Here is a 22,420-nt window from a genome sequence, read left to right on the forward strand (position 1 = left end):
ATTCTCTCTCTGTAGACTAAGTTACCTTTGAACTCACAGAGGTCTGCCTGCCTCTGCCTCCCGAGTGCTGGGATTAAAGGTGTGCACCACAACGCCTGCCCCCCTCCAAAATCTATTTTAAAGAAAAGGAAAAACTTTCCAAAGGTGAGCTGGGAATGTGGCTCAGTGATCGAGTGCTTACCTAACATGTACAAGGTCCCAGGTTCTGTATCTAACACCACAGAAGTAAAAACAGCAGCAGCAACAACTCCCAAGACAGTAGAAATTATACCTGACAGTGTTGTAGTAACCAGAAAATATAAAAAACTCAACTAAAGGGCTGGAGAGATGGCTCAGAGGTAAGAGCACTGTCTGCTCTTCCAAAGGTCCTGAGTTCAATCCCCAGCAACCACATGGTGGCTCACAGCCATTTATAATGAGATCTGGTGCCCTCTTCTGGCCTGCAGGCTCACATGGGAGGTAGAATGCTGTATATATAATAAAAATTTTTAAATCTTAAAAAAAAAAAAACTCAACTAAAAAATGGACATACTACCAACACAAGACCACAAAGACATGTGAAATTTGAATAAGGCCAATTAAGGACATTAAATCAGAAACCAAAATATCTCCATAAAGAAAAAGTGAGACCAGATAGATGATTGAAATCTCCCAAACATCAATGGAAGAATTAATGCCAGTCACCTTTAGACTCGTTCAAAAATAAAGGAGTGTTTCCCAGCCCAGCAAAGAGCACAGGGAGACGGACTGTTTTCTGATTGTTACTGATACAAAACTCCTGAAGGAGATACTAGAAGCTGCATCCAACAGCACAGTGAAGGGTGGCATACAACTCCTAAGGGGAAATTGTTCTAGGAAGGAAGAAATGGTTCGCCATGATAAAATCATGAACGAGCACATTAGCAGAAGACAGAAAACAATTCTTTCAATTGATGGCAGAAAGTATAAACATCTCACCACTTGACTGTGTGTTAAAAAAAGAGAGAGAAGAATGGAAGGAAACTATCACACCCCAATAAGAAGGCTGTGTGTAAAAACCTAGCTGGCATCAGACTCAAGGATGAAAGGCAGATCTTCCTCCAAGATCAAGAAGAAGAGAAAGGTGTTGACTTCTACCCATGCTTTTCAAGGTCTTAACGCCTAACCATGGCATCCAGATGAGGAGGAAGATTATCTCTGTGCACAGATAATAGTTTACATATTACTGGGGAACTCTAAATATCTTATAATCTGGGGCTGGAGACATGGTTCAGGGGTTAAGTGCACTGACTGCTTTCCAGAGGTCCTGAGTTCAATTCCCAGCAACCACATGGTGGCAGAGCATGTTCTTAAAAAAAAAAAAAAAAAAAAAAAAAAAAAAAACCCTATAGTCACACATATACATACAATGAACTCAGGGAAAAAGAAATACAAGCTATGACCAGCAGGTAAAGGAGCACGCTACTAAGCCTAGAAAATGAGGCTCAATCCCAGGACTGAGACAGTGGAGAGAACTGAAGTTGTCCTCTGTCCTCTATAAATGTGTCATGTAGCACCCATGCACCCATATACATGCACTATAATACACATTTTTAGAAGGTGCAAGATACAAAAATTTAAACATTGGTCCTATTTCTATACATTAACAATGAACAATCCAAACAGAAAGGCTGAGCTTGGTATGATATACCTGTCAGACTCCATCAGAGCACTGCTTGACAGGGACAGGAGGACCTGAGTTACGCAGATAGCCAAAGCCTCCCCATCCCCCAAGAAACCCTATGAAAATGAAGAAAAACACATTTACAAAACCATCACAAGAATAAAATGCATGTTTCATGAGAATCCTGTTTCATGCGAACCCTGCAGCGTTTGAACACACCACACTTCTGGAATGCAGGCTGTGATGCATGTGGCCATCTTGAATTTATGATGCATTTTCCACTGCCTGGCCAGGATCCACTCCTTACATAGGATCCCTTCTCAGGCATTGCCCATTAACCCTGGCAGACCAGGAAATGGCCACAGGCTTGGGAATGATAAACTGTGTCCCAGGCTGGCAGACCAGGAAATAGCCACAGGTTTGTGAGTGATAAACCGTGTCCCACCAGCTTTGGAGCTGCTGCTGGGAGTTAGCTTTGGCAAGTGCTTTCGTCCTGGTGGGGCCTTTCAGACGTAGACACAGGCCAGGATCAACAGCAGATGCTACAAGCACAGTGGAGAAGGAATTGGTTTTAACTTTTTTTTTTTTTTTTTTTTTTTAGAAGAAACAAGAGGACTCACAATTCTTGATTTAAAAGTATTATAGAGTTACAGCAATGGGAACGACACTAGCATGAAGACAATCATAGCACAATGCATCAAGACCCATAATAAACCCTCCTGTAGGTGGTCAGTGGTCCTCAAGTGGGATGCCAAGTGCATTCAAAGGAAATGGCAGCTCATTTAACTAGTGGTGTTGGGAGAGCTGATACTCACATGCAAAACAATGAATTTAGGAACTTGCTTTACACCATATGTCAAAGCTAAATTGACTAAGGATATAAAACATAAACCTCCAATATTGCAGAGTAAAGCAGATGAAAGAAAATATGCATGGCCGTTGAGCATAACAACACAGACCTATAATCGCAGCATGAGGGAGAGCAAAGACAGGAGTGTCCTTGGAGCTTGATGGACAGCCAGCCTAGCCAATTGCTGAGGTCCAGGTTCCGTAAGAGACCCTGTCTCAAAAAAACAAAGTAGGAAGGTGATTGAATAAGACATCCAACATTAACCTCTGGCCTTCACATGTGCATGCACACACACACACACACACACATACACACACATACATACACACACACCATCAGAATGAAAAAAAAAACTATAAATCATGTATCTGTTAAGGAGTTAATACTAGAATATACATATACACTACAAGGAAAAGCAACAGAATTTTGAAAAGGCAAAGGGCTTGGACATCTCCAAAGATTATGTGCAAACAGGTAACATATGAAAATGTGTTCAGCATTGAAGAAACGCAAATCAAAACCACAATGTGGGACTGAAGCAATGGCTCAGTGGCTAAGAGCACTTGCTGCCCTTCTAGAGGGCCCAAGTTTGATTCCCAATACTCATGTCACCTGGCTCAGAACTACCTGGAAATACAGCTCCAGGGAAACCAACTCCCTTGGCCTTGACACCCATGGTACCTATACAAACCCTACACAGTTACACACATATGCACATCATTATTTAAGATACTATCTCACACCCTTTGGATATCTACATTGAAAAGAGGGTAGGGGGAAGTGTCCATAAGTGTTCAAAACACTGGAAACGTGGGTACCCTTGTGTACTGTTGGTAAGACATATAACGTGGTAAAGCCACTATAGAAACATACAGCAATTCCTCAAAAACTTTAAAACTCTAGCAATCTCACTTCTGGGTCTATCTCAAAGCAGGGTCTCAAAGAGGCACATATACACCTAGGATCATAGAAATAGCCAAGTTGAAAATCCTCTTTCATCCACAGATGCAGAACTAAGCAAAAGATAGTATGTGCATGTACATACTGTGGAGCACTATTCAGCCTTGAACAGGAAAGAAATCTTGCCATGCACTGAACCATGAAGGCATCTTGTGGGCGTCATGCTGTGAAGTAAGCCAATCACAGAAAGACAAATGTTTGGAGGTTGCCTGTTTGGATCTAAAGTAGTAAATTCTTAGAAAAAGAAAAAGATAGCGTGGACCAGGAACCAGGGGCGGGGAGAAGGGGGACGGTGTTAAACAAGGGCTGAGGTTTTGTTGTTTAAAACAGTACGCCTATCAGTCAGCAGAAAATCCAGACAGAAAACACAGCTTATGGAGAACAACACAGGCCATTGCTGCTCTACAAACACAACCAAATCTATGCTAAGAAAGCCTTTCAGGTCTTTTGGCCACCGTTGCTGTCATTATTCTCACCTGGAGGCTCGGACCCTCTGCCTGGTCCTGCATGCTGGTCTGACTGGGAGACTGCAGCAGCAACAGTGGCCAGTCTGGTAGCCCAGCATTTCCCTAGGTTAAGATCTACAGCCCCAGCTTCCAGCATGGTTTTTTGGTTGGTTGGTTGGTTGGTTGGTTGGTTTTTTTGCAGCAAGAACGTCATCCTCAATATCTAATCCAGTATTTTCTGTGTTCTTGGTGCACCTCATAAAGTTTAGACATTACTTCACTGGTCTTAACTCAAACATTTTCTGTCAGTGCCCATGGAGTAGCTTCAGACACTTCAGCAAGGTTCTTAAAAGCGTATGATGGAGTCTAGAGATGTATTTTCAAATAATGTGATGTTTGCCCAATTTGTTTCTGTTGCCCTCCATCAGGTAAAAACGTCCCTCTGAAAACATAAGTATCGACACCACTATCTACTGTGGTTTGTATATTACCCATCAGATTCCCTGTAGAGCCTCAAAGAACTGCAGTAAAAATCGCATCTTTTTCATGTTTAAAAACCGTCATCAGTGCTCCCAACTCCCAAGCCTTAAGCTTGTCACCATTCCAAGGCCAGGAAGAGCATGTTAGCTTAAATCTTCCGAGATCTTGTTTTGAGTTCACCCTCTTCAACACGGTATTTTTGGGCCCACGAGGAGCACGTTGCCACCAACTGCTTTGTGAATCCAGGAAATTCTCGTCTCCCTCACAGAACTCCGTCAGCTCTTCAGCAGTCTTTGCGCTCACTGCTGCCGTGGTCCGTGCTACCCCATGAGGAGGGCAAGCACGCACTGCTGTTTCTGCATCACTGACAGATTAGTTCACCTTCGGTTTCCTTCTTAAAACACGTGCCAGGAAATACTCCAGAGCAATCGATACCAGAGCCCACAACTTTTACAGATTGATTTTATGAACATGGAGACTGTCGGGAAGGCCTTTCATGGGTTTGTGCAGGATATTTCACAAACTATGGCCTCTGAAACCGATAGGCCAGTACTAAGAAGTTCTTCAGGAAGATCCTAAAGTGCCGCAGCAGGTCCTGGGATGAAGCATGCGCTGTTTGTTCCCGGCCTCTGGCTCCTCCATGTGAAAAGGCTCATGTCTGCAGCTCGCTAAAACTGTTTCATCATGTGTCACAATTTATCCTTTAAACTTTGAACACAGGAGCTCAAGAGATGACTCAGCAGTAAAGAGCATGGGCTGCTCTTTCAGAGGACCGAGGTTCGATTCCCAGTATCCACAGGGCAGCTCACACGTGTCTGTCACTCCAGTTCTAGGGGATGCAACACCCTCGCACAGACATGCATGCAGGCAGAACACCAATGTACCAAATACCAAAATAAAACCCAGACCATCAATCAACTGATGCCCACATGAGCATTGTCTATATCATGAATACAGTTTAGTCATAAGAAGGAGTGAGGTACTGACAGTTGCGGCAGTATAGAGTAAGCCTTGGAATCATTATACTAAGCAAAATGCTAATCCCAAAATACCATGTATTTATGATTTCACTCATATAAAATGTACATCATGAATGGGATCTGCGGAGACAATGCTTTAGCCATTGTTAGGTACAGAGGAAAAGTCGACGGATTGACAGTTTAGAGAGAGCATTTTTTTTTTTTAAGAGAAAATATTCAGAGATTTAGTAGTGGTGATCACTGTACAACCTAAAGAAAATAGTAAAAACTGTCAAAATTGTACACTTTTAAGTGGGTAACTTATAATGTTTGCAAACTGAAAAAAGATACAAAAAAAAGAAAAAAAAAGACACACTGTAACAAAGTGTGTTTCATCCAGAAATGCAAGAGTTTTAATATCCAAAAAAGTAAATCAGTGGTATATATTAAAAAAGACCAAGCTGGGCATGGTGACTCACGCCTTTAATCCCAGCACTCGGGAGGCAGAGGCAGGTAGATTGCTTTGAGTTCAAGGCTAGCTTGTCTACAAAGCAAGTTCAGGACAACCAAGGCTACACAGAGAAACCCTGTCTCAGGGGGAAAAAAAGACCGGATAAATAATAATCTAAATAGACATTAAAAACTCACCCAGAAAAAAAAAATCCTTCATTAACTAGAAAAAATGGAGTCCGTAGCACTTATCACACTTAGCAGTGAAAACAGACATTTTCTCTTTAAATTTGGGTAAAAGACTGGACACTTTTGCCACTTGTATTCAACATTATACTACCTAGTAAAATAAGACAATAAAGCACAAGTTCATATGAATTAAAAAGAAACTATTTTCATTCACAAATGTCATAATGATGTATGTAGCATATTGTAAAGGATTTATTTAAGATTAGAATGTATAAAGGTGTTTAGCAAAATCACAGGATTCAAGATAATTGGGCCAAAAAAAATCTATTTTATTTCTATATACTAGTCACAAAATATTTCACATGAAATTAAAACAAATTCACAATGTAAAAAAAAATTTAGATAGTGCAATACTTACACAAGAAATCATAAAGTCCACTTGGAAAATTTAAAGATCTAAGCAAGTGATATATATTATGGTTCTGGGATAAATTTTTCTTTATTCCTAAAATTATAAGTGTCATTCAAATTAATGTATAGCTTTAAAGCAGGGCTTCCAGACCAGCATCACTGGTATCGGGCATCACATGTCCCTTACTGTAAGACATTGTGCAGTGCGCACTACCACACTCCAGCTGTTGGAGGACATGAAGACAGTTCTGTACTCACTTAACAAAACCACGAAACATAAAGGGCCACTGGCCTATAGACAAAGGTATCAATATAATTAGATGGGGGCGGGGCAGCCTGATCAAATGGAACTGGAACCTAGTCCCCTGCGCCACATCAAACTTAAATTGAACCCTAAAACTCTGAACTATAAATACATAGAAAAGCAGGAGGAAATCTTAGTGACTTTCAATTAGGCAAAAATCCCTAAAGATACAACACAAAACTTATCAATTGATCCTTACCAGTCTTTGGCCTGGAGAAGGGTGTGTGGTATCGGGGGAGGAAGAGAGAGGAGTGAAGGAGTCAAGAGGAGGGCAGGAAGGAGATTAAGAAAATGTAGACTTTCCAACACACACACACACTCACAACATTAGATGCAAAAGTTATACACAAAATATATCTGGAATAAAGGACTTCATCCCAGAATGTATTTTTAAAAGTCTCTTATAACTCAATAATTAAAAAAAAAAGCAAGACAAGAAGATGGAAAATTCAGTGTCAGCTGGGGCCACAAAGCAAGAGTCTATCTCAAACATTGCAGCCATCTACCAAGCCCATAGCCATGTGCTGCTCTTTAGGAGTCAGAAGGTTGTAGTGGTGGAAGAGCTGCTAACAGCCTGTGAGAAATGCAGAGCCAGCCGGTTGCGGCAGCAGAAACCATATCAAGGTCCCAACTTTTGGTGGATTGTTATTTTATGGATGACTTCTACAGAATGAATAAAATGACCACCAAAACGGAGGTCTCATTTAGAACCAAATGATTCTTAAATGTTCTTTCTGAGCCTAGGCTACCTCACTTAATATTTTCTAGATCCATCCGTTTCCCTGCAGATGCACTTTTATTTAGCTGAATAAAATTTGATTGTGCATATATGCCATATTTTCACTGTCCATAATACATCTGTGATGTGTCCAATGTGTCTAGGCTGCTTCCATTAACTTGTTATTGTGAACAGAGAGGGAATAACACTGTGGTAGGACAGAGTCCTGCGTATATGCCTGGGGTGCGTACACAGCTCATACAGTAGTTCTATTTTTACTTTGTAAAGGAAGGAACCTCTGTACAGATGTCCAAAATGGCTGCCATGGTTTACCCTCCCACCAACAGTGAATAAGAGCTCTTATGCGCCCAGATCTTCACCAACACTTATTGCAGATTTTCTTTATGATAGACATTTGATCTGGAGTAAAAATCTCAAGAGTACTTTTATTTTGCGTTTTTCTAAAGGCTAAGGATGTTTTTCAAAGAACACTTTTTAAAATTAGGATCTTCTGTTGACAAGGACCATGAACTACATAGGTGTGCATCCTGCCACCAGCCAGTCGCTACTTGCACTGCTTCTTTTTAGCTACTATGCTTCTAATATTTTCTATGTTTTTATATGAGCAGGTGTTTTCCATTCTCTTGAGTATACCTAGAATTCTTAGATCACATGCTAATTGTGTTTAATGCATTCACGGAAAGCCCATCTTTTTTTGCTGAAGCCAGTGTGACAGTTTGCAATCCCAGCCACAATATCCAACAGCTCACTTCTCTGCAGACTCAGCACCATTTGGCTCCCCAACCCCGCCCCAGTGCAGAATCAAACCCAGGGTGTCCTATGTACCAAGCTGTGAACTGCAAACTCAGCCGCTGCCCGGCTCTGGCAAGAGCAATCAGTGCTTGTAGGCAGTAGCTTCTCTGCAGCTTATTTACCTTCTATTAATGATGTTAAATATCTTCCCTTATGCTAATTGGACACTTGGAACCTTTACCAAGATGTCTCCTTCATTTATTTGAAAATTGGTTATTGAGATCTGGGAGTCTCTGGGCCAGTGAGGTGGTGCTTAGTGAGGTGCGCGCTGCAGAAGCCTCAGGGCCTGAGAGCGGTCTCTGGGACCCAGGTAAAGGTGCAAGGAAAGAACAAGCTCTACAAAGCTGTCCTCTGACCGGCATGGACACACCATGGCATGCACACCCACACACACGCATATACATCACGCACACATGCAGTAATAACTTTTTTAAAGATCAAGAGTCCATTATATTTTCTGGCTATATTATATTGGATGGTTCAAGTCTGCCAACCTAATTATGCTAGCTTCTCATGTCGTACTTCATTAACTTCAAAGTATATTCATGTTAGGTATATATTTTTTACTAAAATTTACATGAAAATTTCACCATAAAAATTTGAAATTGCAAATTTTAATGAAAAAAAAATTAAAGCCATGGCAGATTACTCAAATAAATTAACTCAGCAAGTATTAGGTGAAGAGACTCGCAAAGACATATGTAATGCATGGATCCTATTTCCACATGGACTTGAAAGTTCTGTAAGAGAAGAGGGCTTGCCGAGCAGTGGTGACCCACACCCTTAATCCAAGCACTCAGGAGGCAGAGGCCCATGGATCTCTGAGTAGAGACCAGCAGAGTAAGTTCTAGGATAGCCAAGGCTACACAGAGAAAACATGTCTCAAAAAACAAAAACAACAAGAAAAGATACTGGGCTTTATATACTGACTAGTTACTAACACTAAAAAACTACTGATAATTAAATGGAAAAATAGAACGTGGTGATGTTCAAAAATCCTTCCACTGAAATAATGACCAGTTAAATACTTTGCTTTCTCAGAATTGCTTCAAAATCAGTCAAGGTTCTAAACATAGGCGGCAAGCACATAGAGTGTCCATGAACCAACTGTGGTTTTGTTTCATGATTTCTGTCTGAAATTTTTCATTAAAAATTTTAAAAGCACAACTGCATAGGAAAGAACAAGCAGCCTGTATTTTAATTGCTGGCCATGCTTTATTTATTTGCAGTAGTGGGGGCCTACCTTAGGCCTCACACATACTTGAAAAGGGCTGTCTGCACGACTAAGCTCTGTCCCCAGGGCTACCCTGCCCTTTAACCTGTAAACAGGGACCACTTGAGGTCGAGGCAACCTTGTATAGCTGCATAGGCAGTGGAAATAACAGAACTACAACCAAATATTTAAGACTTTAACCCAAAATTTCAAAGTTACCTCAAAAGGTGTGGAAAGAGTAATAAAATGGAAACTGCACAGCATCCCACCGCTGTAATGACCCTCACTTGTGAGAGACTGAAGTCATATAGCACGTTCTGCAGGCAGCCTCATCAGCCAGCAGGCCCCTCACTGAACCGCTTGTGTGCACTGGTCTCAGAACAGTCTACCTTTGTGGAGGAACGTGGCCCAGACTAACTTTACTCCTCTTTCCCAGTTCTAGAGCAATCTCCCAGGTCTGAAAGCCACTCAGAGGGCACATCTTGGAGATAAGAAATCTAGTCTGAAAGATGCACCTACCAGAATGGGCCTGTGTGTGAGGGAGTGCTAAGGGTGTGGAGAAACAGCAACGCTGTGTGGTGGCAGAGCATTTCTAAATGGCACAGCCACAACTGCAGTGCTAAAAGCATGAGATGAAAATGACTCTACACAACAGGAACATTCATAGCATCATCATTTTAAAAAAATAGACACATTAGATGTCTACCATACATGAGTTCAAAGATGGAGTCTGGCTTACTCCACAATGGAAGCACTGAGTAGCCCAAGAGGCTAAGCGCGCGCATAAGCGTGCGTGTGCGCGCGCGCGCGCGCACACACACACACACACACACACACACACACACACACACGAACAACATACACAGCACCTAGGCGGACAAAGGCCTACCTACACGCTTCATGATGTGCAGACAGATGAGCACGGTTGCGCAGGAAGGGGCAGGAGCAGTGCAGGGGACATTCCCAGTCAGGTGGCAATGTTCTACAGCTTGACTGTGATGAGACAACTCTCGACTCTGCTGAGCAGCTGACTCGTGCCCGGTGCAAGGGTTATAGAGGAGCCAATGCCGGTGTTGGTGCCAGGGCTATCGCTGGCTGTGCCATCAGCCTCCTGTGGGTTTATGAAGAACTACCAAAACAAAAGCTTAGGAAGGCTATTAAGGCTCTGCCTGGCAGCCCAGGGATTCAATAGAAACCCTAATGACTGTTAGGACATGATCCACATTTGCCTGAAAGCATGTTGGCTGCAAAGGGCCCATCTCTACACCCTGTGCACACTGGCTACTGGCCGCTGAGCCGCAAGGCAGCTTATGAGACCTCTGCTCTCACCAGCACAGAACTTTGGCCATGCATTTGTTTCACTCTAAACTTATCCCCAGCCACTGTCACTATTTTCTTTGGGGAAATTTTCTGGCTTGGTATCACCGGGCTTTTTTCATCAGACAATAATTTCTATTTCATAACCTGAAATAAAATTTTAATAGTTACATTGAATATGCCTTTAAATACAAATATACTTCCTATATGTACAACAGCTGTACTTTTTCTTCTTCGATGTTTGTTAATTAAGCTGTTCCTTGTACACTTCAAACACTTGTTTCAGTCAAACTTTGCTTTCTCTACTTTGTTCCAAACTCTTTTATTTTCTTTGAATTTGGTGGGTGCTTTCTTCCAGAGCAGGGCTGTCATCTGAGCTGATGCTGGTTTCACTTTTCATCTCCATGTCTTCCCATTGGTTGGCAGATTCGCTAAGGAGGCAAAGTTCGCTTCGCAGCCAAGCAATCGCTCATCTTAGGGACAGTGGTGTGGCTCAGCTGGTCGGTGCTTCCCCAGGCCCTGGGGTCTGTCTCTAGCACTGCATTAACCAGACATGGGGTTCACGCCTGTGACCCCAGCACTCAGAGGCAGGAAGGTCAAGAGTTCAAGATCATCTTCAGTTACATGGTGAGTTCAAGGCCACCCTGGGCTGCATGAGATCACCTCAAAACAACAACAAAACATTTTAAAACTCAAATATTAAGAACCAATCGAAGGAACTGTTGGGAGGGCCAGGCAGGGAAGAGACTGGTTGCTCTTCCCTGGGGACTGAGGTCAATTCCCCGAAGCCACATAGTAGCTCTCAAGCCTCTGGCTTCAGTCTCACAGGATCCAATGCCCTCTCCTGTGCTCCTTGCACATGAAGCACAGATACACATAAAGATGGGTGTGCTATCACAATCTTTGACTCAGCATTTGGAAAGCTGAGAGGCAGAACTAAAAGTCTGAGGCAACACTAGGCTATAGCAGTGCCCCATTTCCAAAAATGCAAAAGCAAGATTAAGAAAAATCCAATCCTAACAAATCTCCTATGACACACTTAGAAGAGAGAAAAGCAGCATGACGTGGTTGCATGCACCTTCAATCCCAACCTCAGAAGGCTGAGGCAGGTGGATCTCTGTGAGTTCATGGCCTGCCTGGTCTACACAGGGAGACCCTCATCTCAAAAACAAAACCAACACTAACAAAGCAACCAAACAAACAAATGAACAAAATAACACTACCACCACCAAAATCCCACCACCCACAAAGATAAAAATGTAAAGCCCTGAATTAAGTAGGGACATCTGCACTTGATGACTCAAACACCTTACATCATAGCTTACAAACCAAGGTTTAACTGTGGACTACTTGATGACCTTGGGACAACATAACTGTGAAAAATCAAACTGAAAGTAACTTATACAGTTTGCTTGTGAAGGGACACTTTTAAACATAGCTTTGGAATCTCAGTTTAAAGGGTAGATGTCGCTCAGTCATTGGTGCTTGGCTTGCCTAATACACAGTGCCCAGCTTTGATCCCAGCTCTAAATAAAGCAGGTATGGCAGCACACAGTGTAATCCCAGCACTCAGGAGAAGGGGACTAGAGGACCAGAAGTTCAAGGGCATCCTTGGCTTTCACAGTGATTTTGAGAACAGCCTGGAGTACATGAGACCCCTATCTCAAAACAATGACAAAAGCAAAGTGAGCAACCACAAAGTAGCTCTCCTTAAAGTGCGCTATAGAAAGCTGTCACCGTTTAGGCGGTGGGGAGCCTGCTCTTTTCACCACACTTTATTAACAGAGTCCTTTTGTTGTTCTTGTTCGGTCTTCAGGCTGACCTGGGGCTGGAGAGGCCAGAGTGCTTGCTGCTCCTGTTACTTCTCAGTGGCCACATGAGGTGCGGCCTGGACCTCCAGTTCCTGGGGCTCTGCTGCCTTCTTTTGGCCCTAACAAGCATCTGTACTCGTGTGTACATTCCGCACCCCTAGCCACGTAATTTAAAATGGAAAAGAATCTTAAAAATCAGCCAAAAGCTGCATAAGCACCAATTACTGAGCCCGGGGCAAAGCTGTCAAAGAAATGGTCTACAGGAAATGACACTTTCCAAACAGGCAGCACAGAGACGAAGATGCCAAGAGTGCTCCGAGAAACCCACACATGACAGTTCCAACTTATCTATTCTGCCTCAGAGCATAGTACAAAGAAAGTGAATTCAGTTAAGCAAATGAAGTAAACGGGAATGAAAACTTAACTTCACTAAATTCCTATGAGATAAAAATTATTGCTATGATTATAAAAATGGAAGCCATAAAAGGGTTCAGAAATACACTCAAGTTTATATCAATTAAATGGTAAGCCATCATTTAACCCTATTCATCATCTGTTATATAAAAAAAAAAACACAATTCAGTTATTAAGATATATGATAAATGGTTCACATTTTAAAACATGTATCATTACATTATCAAATTTGATAGACTCTTATCAAAACATCTCAGCATTCAATATAAACCATATTATTAAAAGTTTAAGGTAACAACAACAATAAAAAGCCCAGAGATGGCAGGCAAATATTTCCTATTAAATATACAATTTAACATTCAGAGCCACATAAATTCTAAAAGTTGATTTCGCTTTACAAAGGCATACTTTGTAAACAATTATAAATTTTCCCAATGCCATTTTCCTTTTTTAATTCCAAAATTATTCTACTAGGTTAACTTGCTCCTATTTGTATGTCAAAATTACAGGTTTCCAACCAATAGTCCTCCTTAACATCAACATACCTGAACACCAAAGCAGGGCAGAAACAAGGTGACTAAAACTTCTTATCATCAAAGAAAAAATAAATAACTCACTTAGATCTTTGAGAAAAAAAAAAGTAGTATACCTTGTTTAAGAACTGTTCAGAAGAGATTACATAAAAGGCTTCCAATGTTTTTGTTGAGTGAATTTAATTTCACTCACTAAAACTTTTAAAAAGTATGATGAAGGCCGCACACTCACAATGCCACAGCATACAACTAACACAGTTAATTAAATAAATAAAGCAGCTGAGTACAGTTGTAAACATTAGTGTAGTAAACACTTGCGCATCTTTCCTTGCCCGAAATTGGCCATTACAACACTCTTTCCATGAACAATTACTCTTGCTGGAAAAAAAATCTTCAAGTATATTTTAGTTTTGTGAAAAAACTAAAACACTAAATGAAATAATATGTGAAAGGATTTAGCCATGGCAAATTTACTGAAGCTTTTATTGCCTCTGTTGGTAATATGACAGGGATTGTAAAAGACACACGTGAACTTACAGAGATATGCAGATGATAGTCACTGAAGATAACCTTGATCTCAAGTATTTTTATGTGTGGGTACTTCTCATGTTATACATTTTGCTATTTAAAAAGCATTACATTAAAAAATGTGTACCTGTTCTGACATTTGGCAAAAAGTAAACTCTCCCTATGGTTTTTGTCAGGAAAAAAAAAAAAAAAATCAGCTTGGAGACCTGACCCAAACAAAGACTGAGACCCGTGAACTGAAGTGGCTGGGCTGGCCGCCTGGGCCTGGGCCCTTTCTCTTGCGCACTCATCAATGCCCCTCCCCCAAGAGTGTAAGCATTTTTAGTACAAAACATGCTCTAGAACCAGACATTTGTCCTCAGAATAAACACATTAAAGCAATTTTACGTTTTGAGCCCTAGTAATAGTTTTGTGTAATTCTAAGATGCCATCATGGTGAACAAACTTAGCTTTTTTTTTTTTTTTTTTTGCTACATAATTATATGAAAAGCTTTAAATAGTTTTGTTTATAATTACACAGTAATTGTAAATGTTTAGTACCAAACTAATGACAAACACTATTTTGTTAAAAAGTCTTGCATTTAAAAATAAAATCTGTAAAATCCAAAGCATTAGGCCACACACAAATATTAAGATTTTATGGAAAAAAAAATTTATGAGGTGGGGAGACAAACTAATAGGCTCTCATTTGAAAATGAATTACACCTGAATCAATCAATCTGAAAACAATACCAGAACTCAGAATGTTCATGTAGGGAATAAACAATATAGGTATGCAAAACTTTTTAAAGATATATGTACATATATCTTTAATTCTTTTCATAATTGATATTCTCCATTATTTACAAAAATAAAATCAAGAAATAGTAAAAACAGCAAGATTCTTTTTTCTTTTAACAACCAATTTCTGTAACGCAAATAGAATTTTACTCTTAAGCTTTGTTTTGGTAGAAATGTATTCTTAAATTAAAGTTATGATTGGATTAATGATATATCTGTAATTTGCAATTTATGTGACTAAAGAGCCATTTTAATCCTTTCCACATCTGCATAAATGTTCTACTATCCTGAAGAGCATCCCTTGGTACCCTGCAGAGGGCCTGGATACAAGGAGCAAAATCTGTTGCTATCAAAGACCAGTCACCCAACATTTAATTCATCATTTTAACTTCCTCATGGAAATATTTATGGATACGCCCTTTTTACATGTCAGTATGTTAGCAGAGAAACAAGCATTTTCAGCAGAAGAGCAATTCATGAGTCCTGTCATTAAAAAAAAAAAAAAAAAAAAAAAAAAAAAGAACAATCAAGACAGCATTCTGCTTTGTAGTGAAAATAGCAAATGCAAGTGAGACAAAAACAGTCAAAAATTCAAATAATTTATAGAACAGAAGCCATAGGTATTCTGCACCAGTGTTCACTTGTTTGAAAATTTCTGCTCTTGGAGTAAAGATTTGGCAACCACAGTGATTAGCAGTGAAGCCATCTCAGCACAGTAAGCAGTCATCAGGGCTGGACTATCGATCACCTGAAAGAGCAGTGCCCATATGAGAGAGATTGAACTTCACGGCTCATCACAACATTTCTAAATTTAAATCTCACTATCTTCTTATAAATTAAGTGAACTGCATTGTGTTCCATAGTGCGATGACAAAAATTGTAAAAAACAAAAACTAAAACCCTCATGCCTAAATTTAGTATATTTGTATTGTATAGCAATCCAAAACATTCAAAACAAGTGAAATAGTTTAACTTATTCGAAAAGCACAGAAGCATTTCAAAAGCATAATGAATCCAATTACGTGGTGTGTGCTGCAGATGAGAGTGGAGCCTACCATCATGTCTCTCACAATACTTCTTAAATAGAGCTCCGCTGCAGGGCCGCTGTGCATAAACATGGGTAAGACAGCCACAGACGTGTTTTGTAGAACCTTTGTGAGCGTCAGGGAGTCACCAGGCGGCCCTATTTTTCTCATGTGTTGGTTATTTTGACATTTCTTTCATCAGATATTCTACTCATATAAACAGTACGTGTGGTTCTCCAGGAAAAGTAAACTCCCCCAAATCAATCAAATGCCATTCCAGATCCGGTACACTCAGATAAATCACTCTCATTAGAAGTGCTACCAGCATAGTCTTTGCAACTAGCCCAAAGCATATACTTAAGAAGTTTTTATAAATTGTTTGTGGTGTTCATTATTATGTTTAATTCTTATGCCAAACTGTTTTCTGATGAAGACAGCATTGTGCTTTATGCAAGAATGGAAACCTCAAAATAATCACCATCAAGCTTCTATGACTTATGGGAAGACAGGCTAGGATGGTCCACAGGTATAAGATGAAATCCACAATGTTGGAATTATCAATGTTTAGAGTGGTCCAGACTAGAAGACAAGCCCAAACCACCAGTAGAAGAATGGAGCACGATATGGTCCAAGATGTATCCTTAAAGTTTTGTCTCAACCCTCAGCCTGAACGGTGAGGATTGATCTTCAGTCCAGCCAGCAGAAATTGACTGTGCATTTTTCCGTTGTATTTATTGTACAGACTATGTACATTCTAGAAAGTTCCTTTAGTGCTACACTGTTGTACTTTTTGTCCCAGCAATTTGAGGGCGTGCAAATTCCACAAAGTCATCAATAAGAACAGGCCATGCTCCTGAATAAAAAAAAAAGAAAACAAATGGGAGAAAAGAGAGTAGAAAAAAGCAGAATTAAAGCTAACGTTTCAATAGCATCTTTTTTTATAGTTTCCTCATAAAATTACATATATTATTCTTGTCTACTCCCACTAATCAATCTTTTAAAAACTCAATCTTTATGTCTTCTATTAATATATTCCTGTCTTCCAATTTATTATTCTATAATGGAGTTATTGCTTAATCAATGAAAACACCTCTTCTGAGCAATAAGTCAATAATACAGTAGTGTGGTTTTCAGAAGGTTTTATAAATCAGGTAGCTACTTAATGACATTGTAACAAGCCCTATGGTCCCTCATGAGCACCTCTCACTTGTGCGTGATGACAATGGAAATGGAGAGGAGAAAACAAAGCATCACTGCTTAAGCCAAATGGCCCAGGACATTTATAAGGAGGTGAAGGACATGGGAGAATTTTCAAAGAATATACTACATTCAAAAATCTCCAAAAAGAAAAAAAAAAAAATCACTTGGTTCTCATGAGGAACTAGGCCACTGTGAAAAATTAACTGAGAATGCTGAATTATGAAAATGCTGCAAATGCTGCTGAGGAGCACATGCTGTCCACACACACAGAAAAATGGTGGAGAGTGCTTATGAACAGTGGCTGAATGCAACAAGGACCACCAGGAAGTTGAAGCCGTTTCAAATTACACAACTCCAGCACACTTCATGAGTTTGCAGATGAGACTAAGAGAGAACAAACCCAAAACCAACCCCACTGGACTCAAATGAGTATAAAATAAAATAAGAAAATGTAACTCTTAGAGTAAATTGAACATGTAAAAGATGGGTGAATATTCTTATGCCTTTCTAGGGGACAAATACAGATAAGATTTTCCCCCTTTTAATTGTGTGCACCTTCTCACACACACGTATGCACATGCACATGTGCGCACGCGCGCACACACACACACACACACACACACACACACACACAGCAGGGTGAGGGGGTGGGGTGGTAAAAGCTCAGAAAAGGAAAGTCCCTTCTATATAAACAGTGGACGAAAGCTCAGGCAATGCAAATGCTTTGCTACCTTCTTCATCGTAATTGGACATGTCGTCTGCAATCATTGAACTGAAGTCTAAGAGAAGATTCCACGTGTCTTTGGGTATTGATCGTTTATGATGTTCCTATTAAATATCAAAAACAAAGGCCTTCAGACATGGGGACAGCTGGGGAAAGTTAGTCCAGCTGTTGCTAACATAAGAAAATGTACCACTTTTATAATGTAATTCTGGCAATCAAAGTTCTTACTCTATGTTCATGACATGCTCTGAGATCAAAGATGCCTTGTTATAAATTAATATTTAATTATAGTATAACCTTAAGAGAAAATAGAAACTGCAGAAAATGTCAACTTACCAACAAAAATTTATTCCATAAGTCTAAGAATTTAAATCTTCCATTAAGCACTAAGTTCCAATAAGCAATGGCCATTTCTAGATCTGTAATATTAAAAATAAACTGTCAACTTCCACGCTTTGTATATATGTCCCTGCAAAAGAACAGTGAAACAAAGAAGCCATTTGCATTCTGAGTGTCCCACAGATTAAACTTCTCTTAAAGATCCAAGTCTACATTGGAAATCTGCTTCCTTTCCAGTGAGCATCCAGGGCCTCTGGGGTAAGAATAACATGGCTTACCTCACAGGGCATTCTGATGCTGAAAGCAGATGTAGTCATGAGCTTTTCCACTGCCAAGTACTCGCAAGTGAAGGTCCTGGCTCAGCACGGAACCTTCCAACATTCTGAGCCAAATAACTATTTGCTGTAGGGGCTGTGTATGGAGCATGAGCCACTCAGTACACAGCCTTAATCAGCAGACACCGACATGTCTCCTAGACAGCCAAAGACATTCTGGAGGGCAAACGCCCCCTAGATGCACATCAATTGGCTGAAATGCAAAAAATTGCTCAATTCCTAATCCTAAAATTCTTGTATGTTTGCTTGGTTTTTTAAGCACAAGTCTGTTGCTCTCTTGACCCAGTGTATCAATCTCATAAAATGCACATTTATGACAGGGTTCATTCCCTAGCACCATGGGAAAACAAAGTAATTTAAAAATTAAATAGTAATAATAACCTAAGGTTGTTTTTTTTTTTTTTTTTTAATTTGCCAATGACAACATAAAAAGTCCTTCATTTGGACATGAAATAGAAAAGGCTAAAGAAGTAACCCTGGCAATGTCCATTGTGACAAATTCTAGACTCGTTCTGTAACTGAAAAGATAAGGTAGGTCTTTTCAAGGAATTCAAGTAGTTAAAGCTGCCTAGCTTTTAGGAGAGACTGGCAAACCTCAGGAAAAACCACACTGCAGGAACCTTAAGAATCCTTTCAGCTATGAAGTCAAAACCACACGATAGTCTGAGGAAGCCCAGAAGACTAGTGAAGACTAAGAAGGGCAAACGCTGCTCAGACTTTTTTAAATAATAAAAAGAAACTCACTGCTTATTTATTTAAATACACACACACACACACACACACACACGATTTGTAGGAAATGAACTGAAGATCACAAATGCTAGAACCCTGGAGGACCCATAGTGTTCTGAATGGCAGTGGCCACCATGGGCCATATGTTTGAATATTTGGTCCCCAGTTAGCGAGAAACTCTGACAAGGATTATGAGACATAGCCTTGCTAAAGCCTGGTGACGTGCTTCTGCTCTGCCCACTTAACTGTCTCTCAGTTTTGTGCTTGTGAGTAAGGTATAGGCTTTTAGCCCCTGTACCAGTGCCATGCCAGCGTGCCTGCTGCCACGGGCCCCACTATGATGGTCACAGAATCACCCTCTGAAACTCAATGCAAAGGAAATGCTTTCCTCTGTAAGCTGCCTTTGTCCTGGTGTCTCATCCCACTACCAAAATGACCACAACAGGGTTCCTTAGTAATTAGAGAAATAAAGATTAACTCAACTTTAAGATTTCAGCTTATTGCAGTCAGAACAGCTAAAATTAGGAAAAGAGCTTATAAGAAATGCCAGCAATGACTTGGAGAAAGGAGAACCCCCATTCACTGTTTAGGGATTGTACTGTGGAGAATTGTCAAAAAGCTAAAAATAGAGCTGGGAGTAGTGGCGCACGCCTTTTATCCCAGCACTTGAGAGGCAGAGGCAAGTGGATCTCTGTGAGTTCCAGGTCAGCTTGGTCTACAAAGTGAGTCCAGGACAGCCAAGGATACACAGAGAAACCCTGTCTCAAAAAACAGAAACAAAACAAAGCTAAAAATAAATCTACCGTATGACCACTCCTCAACATCTGCCCAAAGGGCCTGTGGTAGTCTGAACTGGAATGGCCCCACAGGCTCACAGATTTCAATGCTTAGTCATTAGGGAGAGGCAATACTTGACAGGAAGCAGGAGGTGTGGCCTTGTTGGAGGAGGTGTGGCCTTGTTGGAGGAAGTGTGTCACTGGGGAATAGGCTTTAGGGTTTCGAATGCTGCTTCTCTCTTCCTGCTGCCTGAGGGTCTAGATGTAGACCTCTCAGCTCCTCCAGTGCCATGTCCTCCTGAGCGCCTCTGAGCCTCCGACTATGCTAATAGCGGATTATACATCTGAAGCTCTAGCAGCCCCAATTAAAAGCTTGCCTTTACCAGAGCTGCTGTGGCCACAATGTCTCTTTACAGCAATAGAAATCTGTATGATGAGAATTCTGAAGGCTTGTGCGGTAACTCCAAGGAAACAAGGCAAAAGTCTTGTAACTTCTATTTTCCAAGCATGGGTTGTTCTGGGAATGTGTTTCTGTGCCTCTACCAAGTGCAGTAAAGAGGAGTAGGTTTACTTCATTATCTTACTATCCAGACGATGTTTCCAAGCAGCAGTTGTCCTCATGACTGTATAAAGTCTACACTCATGTGACCCTGTCCTTGTGACTGTACAGTGCTTGAACTCAGGTGAACTTCCTTCATTTGACCCTGTTTAACCATCAGAATACCCCCAGAACAGAAATTGGCCGATACTCTGAGTAAGTTCGCTACTGCATCAGGCTTGAGCGCGCCTCATTTTTAGGCTCTGCTCTCCCATATTCATGCTGCCAACAAGAGCAGTGACTGAGACAGAAAACTGCAGGAGTTGGGTATTGCTGTGACAGGCCTGACAATGCTTGTTGCTGGCAGAATGTGGCCTCAGGGTTAGGAGCAGCGGAATGTTTTAAGTGGGGCTTAGCAGGCCATGCTACTAGGAGCAGGGAAGACAGTGGTACTCTGATGGCAGGCTTACGAGGTTTCAGAGGAGGAGTGGTAGTAAGTAGCTTAGAGATAGTTCTTCCTGATAGTTGGGAAAAGAATGTGGCTGCCTTTTGCCCTTGTCAGAAAAGTCCAGCTGAGGCTAAACTGAGGGCTCTTACTTAAAGGGCACTTGTAGAGGAGATAGCAAGGTAGCCTGGTGCGGACTCTGTTGGGGCTGTTAGTGACTAGGAGCATCAGGAAGTGTAATAGAGCAAATCCAGCTCAAGGAAAGGGGAGGTTTAAAGAAAGCCTGATCCTAACTTAATAAAGGGAGTGGTGGCCTCAGGGCACTTGGGAAAAGGAATTAAAAGAAAGTTTAAACAGTGAACAGAAAGCTGGTGCCACTGTAATTGAAGGAGGGGCCATGACCAGCTCCAGCAAGCAGCAGAACTTGGCAGATTCGGCCACATGGTTCTGGCTTTAGAGTCAAGGATACAAGAAAGGAGTTATGAAATTTCCTTCTGTGACCAAGAAAAGCCACTGAAGCCAGGTGTGTGTCAGAAGTGTTCCCTGCATGGAGGTCCAGAGAGGCCATTGTGTGAAGCTGTGAGGGTGAAGCCCGGATTTCCTTGGAGACCCCAAGACGCTGGAGATACCAGAGTCATGGGACACCTGCTGAGGAGGCTGCAGAGTGGTGTGGAAACAGCCCAAAAGAAAGAAGTGTGTTGCAGTCAGCACGCTGAGGGTTGAAGATCTGAAGAGCTCTTTGACATCAACATGGAGATAGAGAGTTTGGAGTTTGTCCTGCTGGTTTTCAGTCTTGCTTTGGTCCAGTGTTTCCCCTTTCCTCCCCTTTGGAAAGGTAATGTATATCCTGTGCCATTGCATGTTGGAAATATGTGATCTGCTTTTTCATTTTGATTTTACAGGGAGTTACAATTAAGAACCTGCCATGACTCTCCGAAGAGACTTTGGACTTGTAAACATTGTTGAGACTGTGATAGACTAGGGGACTTTTGAAGGTGGACTGAAAGCATTTTTGCATTATGATATGGGGACCAGAAAATGAAATGTAGTGGTTTAACTAGGAATGTCCCCCATAAGGCTCATATATTTAAATGCTTGGTCTTTAGGGAGTGGCACTACTTGATAGGGATTGGGAGCTGTGGCCTTGTTGGAGTAGGTGTGGCCTGTTGGAGGAATTGTGTCACTGGGGGTGAGCTTTGGGACTTCACATCAGACCGTCTCTCCTCTCTCCCTCTCCCGCCCCCCCCTTCCTGCTGCCCACTGACTGAACACAGAACTCTCAGCTCCTCCAGCTCTGTGCCTTCCTGTATGCCCCCATGCTTCCCACCATGCTGATAACGGACAAAAACTCTGAGCTATAAGCCAGCCTCAGTTAAATGCTTTTCTTTATAAAAGCTGCTGTGGACATGGTGTTTCTTCATGGCAATAAAACATTGTCTAAGGCAGGATCCAACATCTTACTCCACAGATACCTGCTCAGCTATGTTC

The 22,420-nt window shown here is 41.1% G+C and overlaps 1 protein-coding gene across 2 annotated transcripts in view; it reads right to left on the reverse strand.

Moving 5' to 3' along the window:
- Positions 1-16,007: 16,007 nt before the first annotated feature.
- Dcun1d1 (defective in cullin neddylation 1 domain containing 1) overlaps positions 16,008-22,420 on the reverse strand; it is a 30,281-nt gene continuing 23,868 nt past the window's right edge. For both annotated transcript variants that reach the window (XM_051157063.1, XM_051157064.1), the window contains exons 5-7: positions 18,104-18,186; positions 17,775-17,871; positions 16,008-16,696 (exon numbers count right to left, since the gene is read on the reverse strand). In XM_051157063.1, the coding sequence (XP_051013020.1) occupies positions 16,617-16,696; positions 17,775-17,871; positions 18,104-18,186 (260 nt within the window). In that variant the 3' untranslated portion in view covers positions 16,008-16,616. The remainder of the gene's footprint in view (positions 16,697-17,774; positions 17,872-18,103; positions 18,187-22,420) is intronic.

This window comes from Acomys russatus, chromosome 15 (genome assembly GCF_903995435.1).
Source record: "Acomys russatus chromosome 15, mAcoRus1.1, whole genome shotgun sequence".
Taxonomy (NCBI): domain Eukaryota; kingdom Metazoa; phylum Chordata; class Mammalia; order Rodentia; family Muridae; genus Acomys; species Acomys russatus.